This window comes from Dicentrarchus labrax, unplaced genomic scaffold (assembly GCF_905237075.1).
Source record: "Dicentrarchus labrax unplaced genomic scaffold, dlabrax2021, whole genome shotgun sequence".
Taxonomy (NCBI): Eukaryota; Metazoa; Chordata; class Actinopteri; family Moronidae; genus Dicentrarchus; species Dicentrarchus labrax.
In genome coordinates, this window is record NW_026136708.1 from 15,022,742 (window position 1) to 15,028,326 (window position 5,585).

At 40.2% G+C, this 5,585-nt stretch overlaps 1 protein-coding gene across 1 annotated transcript; it reads left to right on the forward strand.

Annotated features, from left to right (window-relative positions):
• The first annotated feature begins 691 nt into the window (after positions 1-691).
• Positions 692-4,832, forward strand: rdh14b (retinol dehydrogenase 14b). The gene is made up of 2 exons (XM_051409364.1): positions 692-1,326; positions 3,054-4,832. Exons 1-2 carry the CDS (start codon positions 973-975, stop codon positions 3,669-3,671), a joined length of 972 nt encoding a protein of 323 aa, XP_051265324.1. The 5' UTR covers positions 692-972; the 3' UTR covers positions 3,672-4,832.
• Positions 4,833-5,585: the final 753 nt, after the last annotated feature.

Genomic DNA, 5,585 nt, shown 5'->3' on the forward strand with positions numbered 1-5,585 from the left:
ACTCTCAGTCCTACCTTAGACTCCACCTGAGAAGAGAAATTACTAATTGATATGACTGTATGTCTGAACCAGCTGTGATTTCCTGTATGGTATTAATTTTCCATATACCGCCTTACTAAAAACAACTACTGTACCTCTTCAAAAGGCAGCAATATTATTTTCTTTGCCACAAACAACACAACAATTAACACCTCTCTTTATAGAGGCAAAACTCCTGACATAATAATAAGCCAATATAAACCTATATAAAGGCACAGTTGTTGCAAAAAAGTTTAGAAAAGGTGACTGGAGCTGATGGCTGACACCTACAACTATAATTGTATTATTGTGACCAAGTTCGACTCTGAGGACAATAAAATAAGCATTTAGGAAGTAAAATATCCTTTAAAAGTGCAATTGAGAATCTGATAATCTATTTTTGTGTTCATATAGCTCCACCTAGTGCTGAATGTATATGATTTATGAAAGAATTGAAATAGGTTGACAATATTTATGAGGGGAAAAATAATCACTCTAGTTTTAATCTCCATTTCAAAAGTAGCTATTTGGAAAAATCCAGATAGCCTATATACAAACACATATATATAAAACATTTATAATGGCTTCGGGAGAAAGTTTTGACACAGGTGTAACGCTAACTTTAGTATAACGTGTAAAACAGTTAGAAAAATACCCCGGAAGTAGTTTTAAGAGACGCCTCTGAAGCTAACGTCGCTAACTTCAGTTAACCCACTGCGCTACATTGCTGCTTAGCAACCGTTGAACTGTCCGTTAGTTGAGCCGTTTGCTTTTCGGTGCACTCGTTTAAGTCAAAATGTTTAGTGTGCGAAAAATACAAATATCATGTGACACATAAAGTCCACAATAAGTTGCCTAGGTTGTATTTCCGGGGCAATTTTGTAACTTGGTCTCATAACACACCGTGCCACCGAGACATCCTGCCCTTGCTGTGCTGTCCCCGGCCCCGCTTCCATGTCCACCGCGGTGCTTATAGCCGCTGTTGTCGGCGGTGGGGTGCTGCTGCTGATGCGCCGTTTATTCCCCCGGCAGAAAGCCGTGAAGCTGCTCCGGTATCCCGCCGACACCATGCGAGGGAAGACGGTCATCGTGACCGGGGCTAACTGCGGGATAGGGAAGGCCCTGGCCGGGGAGCTGCTGAAGCTCCAAGCCCGGGTCGTCATGGCCTGTCGGGACCAGCGGAGCGCCGAGGAGGCCGCTAAAGACATCCAGAAACAGGCGGGACCAACACGGGGGCAGGTGGTCATCAAACACCTGGACCTCGCTTCTCTCAGATCAGTCCGGACATTTTGTGAGGAAATACGTGAAGTAAGTTTGAACAGTGCATGGGGGCAGTTTACCCTCATTGTCTCCTGCTCAATGTGCAGTTTATTTTAAATGCTGGTTATGTTGCTGGAGTCTAGTTCATTCCAGTTATTGTCTGGTCCAATGCAAAGGGGGACAGTACCGGTGCTTCAGCTGTCCGTGGTGCTGAACGTCAGTAGCCTCATGCAGTGGTTTTCAAACTGGGGTCCGGGGACTAAGAGGGGTCCTTAAGTGGGAAGCAATAGGGTTGATTGTATAGTAATCTTCAAACCTAAAAAATATTACTTCCTTAATACAAAATACTCTTAGATTAGGGGTCTGTGGTCTAATGTAATCTTTTAGGGGGTCCTTGACATGAAAAGGTCTATAGTGGTCCTCAAATCACTGTTACCAGCAGGGGTGCACTTTGATTGTTGATGATAATAATAATGATAACTTATTTTGAATTTGGATGCTGCATGTTTGATTTTCTATGAAAACCAAAGTATGTTTGTGGTTTTTTTTTTTTTTTTTTTTTTAGAAAAAGTAAATGAGTCAGAACTGTTGTTTGTTTATGTTGTGTATAACATTTGTTTATGTCAGAGTGATGGTAAACAACAATGAATCATCCATCTTTGTTCATTACACCATAGCTTCTCTTACCGTCAGGTCACGTGTGCATAAATTACAGGTTCTGAACTTCTAATATCAGATGATAAAATCCATATCGTTCATTCCTGTTACCAGACAGTTCAGATCACCTTTCAGATTAAAGCCAGGATGAGAAAGTCTGACAGCATCCATCAGCTAATTCCTGCTACTAGTCTAATTTACAGAGAAAGTTTGGTCCCCTGGCACCATATTGATGTTTTCCTAAGATGTCATCAAGATATACTCTTAGTCACTTACGCAGAGCCAAGCGTACTTTAGAGGCTGCGTTCAGTACATTATTCTGCCAATTATGTACTTGATTAATCATTTAGGTGTATAAAACAACAGTTAAAAAATGCAGTTAGATAGTTAAACTGTGAAAAATGCCCATAACAATTTACTGAAGCCTAAAGTAACGTCATTAAATGTCTTGTTTGCTGCAATAAAAAAAATCCACAACCCCAAAATAATGTATTTATTATGATTAAGACCGAGAGAAGCAGCAAAATCTTACATTTGAGAACCTTGAACCATCAATTATTTTCGCCTTTTTGCTTTAAAAAATGATGAATCAGTTATCAACCTTATTTTCTTTTGATCAGCTTATCAAGTCTACACTCAACAAATCGATTAGTATCCATATATCTTCCCAATTTCTCGATCCCTTTTGATAGTGTTAGTCAAAGAGTACTAATGCAGTATTTCTGTGAAATATATTCCGTGTCATGAGCCAACATTTACCTCCCATAACCACTGGGTGTCTCTGGATGTTCCCTTTAAGACCAAAGATTTGTTGGAATGAATTAGTGCTTTAACAAACGCAGGTACATTATAAAGGAAACAGCACCATCATCACAAATGTACAATATATTCTACATATCTATATCTATTTATACCCCTATATCTGCTATCGGAGGCTATTTGTATTGATATATTTCATTGAAACCTCATACTTGTACTTTACTTATATTTATAAATTGTATAGTACTTAAAGTTGCTTTAGATTGAAAAAAAAAAAACCTTTCATTTATATGTCAAGGTTTTTTAGAGAGTTTAACTTATGAAGTATTAATTGATTTAAATTTCTCTGACCCTTTTAGGAGGAATCCAAGATCGACGTGCTCGTCAACAACGCAGGCGTCTACCAGTGTCCCTACACAAAGACAGAGGATGGTTTTGAGATGCAGCTAGGTGTGAATCACCTGGGTCACTTCCTCCTCACTCACCTCCTGCTGGACCTCCTGAAGACCTCGGCTCCCAGCCGCATCGTCGTGGTTTCCTCTAAGCTCTACAAGTACGGCCACATCAACTTCGACGACCTGAACAGTGAAAATAACTACAATAAGGCTTTCTGCTACAGTCAGAGCAAGCTGGCCAACCTTCTCTTTACACTTGAACTGGCCAGCCAGCTGGAGGGCACGGGGGTCACAGTCAATGCTCTCACCCCGGGCATTGTGAGGACCAAACTAGGCAGGCATGTCAAAATCCCTTTCCTGGCAAAGCCGCTGTTCTACCTCGCCTCGCTACTCTTTTTCAAGAGTCCATTGGAGGGGGCCCAGACTCCGCTTTATCTGTCCTGCTCCCCCGAGGTGGAGGGAGTTTCGGGAAAGTGTTTCGCTAACTGTGAGGAGGAGGAGCTGATGGCCAAAGCTACAGATGACCAGGCAGCCAAGAGACTGTGGGACATAAGCAGGAGGATGGTCGGGCTCGCTAACTGAGCAGAGTCCTGTTCTGTGGACCGTGCTGGGGAGGACTCGTGTGTTCTTGGATAAAATACTTAATCTCCAGCAAGCCCCACAGACACTGTGAGAGATGGCTTGTGAAAAGACTGATTGCCACCTTGGGGATATAATTATTAATTGAATGACGTATTGTGCCACTGAAGTGTTTAAATTAAGTGTCTGTGAGCAAGAGTGCAGTGTACATTGGAGTGGGCTGTTAGGAGAGTGCATAAAGCTTTGAATTTAAAAAAAGATGTGCCCGTAAAAAGATTTTTCCTTACATCTACCTGCTCTGCAATAACCAAAGTCTTCCTCATGCACATGTACACGTAATAAAAATAATCTGGTTACCTGTATACGTGGCCAGTGAAGATCATTTATCCAGGGAAATTAGGTTTCTCCAATCCCCAAACCTCGATTACAGCAAAAGACTAGACATGAACTTTTTGGCTTCCTAGAAATACACTCACATAACATAAGGAAGGAGGGAAGGAGGAAACAAGGTGCTTGATGGTAGATTTTCCTGTCAAAACTACTTTTAAATCAACCTTTCAGTGCAAACAGATGTGGAAATGATTCCAAAAACTAACTAATTTACAGTCTCCTGGGAGCCTGCTCAATCTGGGTATGTTCTATACAAAATCTAGATAGCGGCTTGCTCTCTTGTCTTTATGCCTGACCAAGATTCACACACATACACACACATCAAGATCAAAAGGAAAGTACTGATCCCCTCATTGCATTCATCAAAGTCAAGCTGAGTTGTCACCTTTTCCTCCACTGTGAGGTCACATTATTGCTTGTGCTTGAGCAGGTTGAAAAGCGTATCCATTTTCTAGCTCAGCTATTGTGCTTGAGTGCTAAGTTTGTGCATACTGTAGCATGTATTTTGCAGTGTAAAAGGAGAAGAGGTGGAGGGTAGCTGTTAATCTAGTTTCCCTCTGTAGATGTGTTTGAAGTGTAAATGCATTCTGCTGTGTCTGGAGGAGACAGAACAATGAGGTTGACAATGCAGATGAGTGAGACTCTGCCACGCTGTGGCTCCCTCCTGTGGATGGATTCAGTCTCACATTAAAGCTCACCTCGATAAGAAGGAGACACAGCAATGATTACTATGTGAACATTAAAATGCAGAATAATAAATGCATTCTGAAATGACTGGGTGACTTCTTAATTCTGTTTGAACCACTGTTTGCTCAGGATGTTGAATATATAGAGGGTGGATTAAATTTCTGCCTTCAGCTAAAATTGATTTCTGTTATTTTCACAATTATTGATTCCTCGATTTATCTATAAATGCTATCACGTAGTGAATAATCCCAATTTCTCACACTCACATTTTCCTAAAGCTTTTTTTAATTAATAAACTAATCACTAAGCCACACAATTAGTCAGGAAATACTGAAATACAATCCATGGTGACATCCTCAGACGTCCAAAACTCAATAATGGAGACAAAAGCCCTCCAATCTGAAAGACTGGAGCTTGGAAAATGGAAATAGTGCTTTGTTAATGACTTAAATGATTAATTAGGAGTCAAAAAATGTTTAATGATTAACTGACCTATTATTTTTGCCTTACACCTCATTGTGATATATTGACCTAAAAAGTTTAATCAGCAGGTTTTACATAAGAGGAATTCATTGCAGGGATATACTGTAAGGTATATTCATATTGTAAGGTATTCCTGTTATTTTGTTCACTGTGTATATTTAATACCACTAACATCAGAAGAGCAATTGCCACCATATGGTGAGTATTAGCTGTCATTTAATGTGTAATATCACAAAAACAAACAGCATAACAAACATTTCCTCGTAGTATTTTCTGAATGACTCCCTGGAACATGCAGAATAAACTTCCTTTTTCTGTTTTGAGTTTGCTGATCTTGGCAAAAAATCCTTTCTCGAC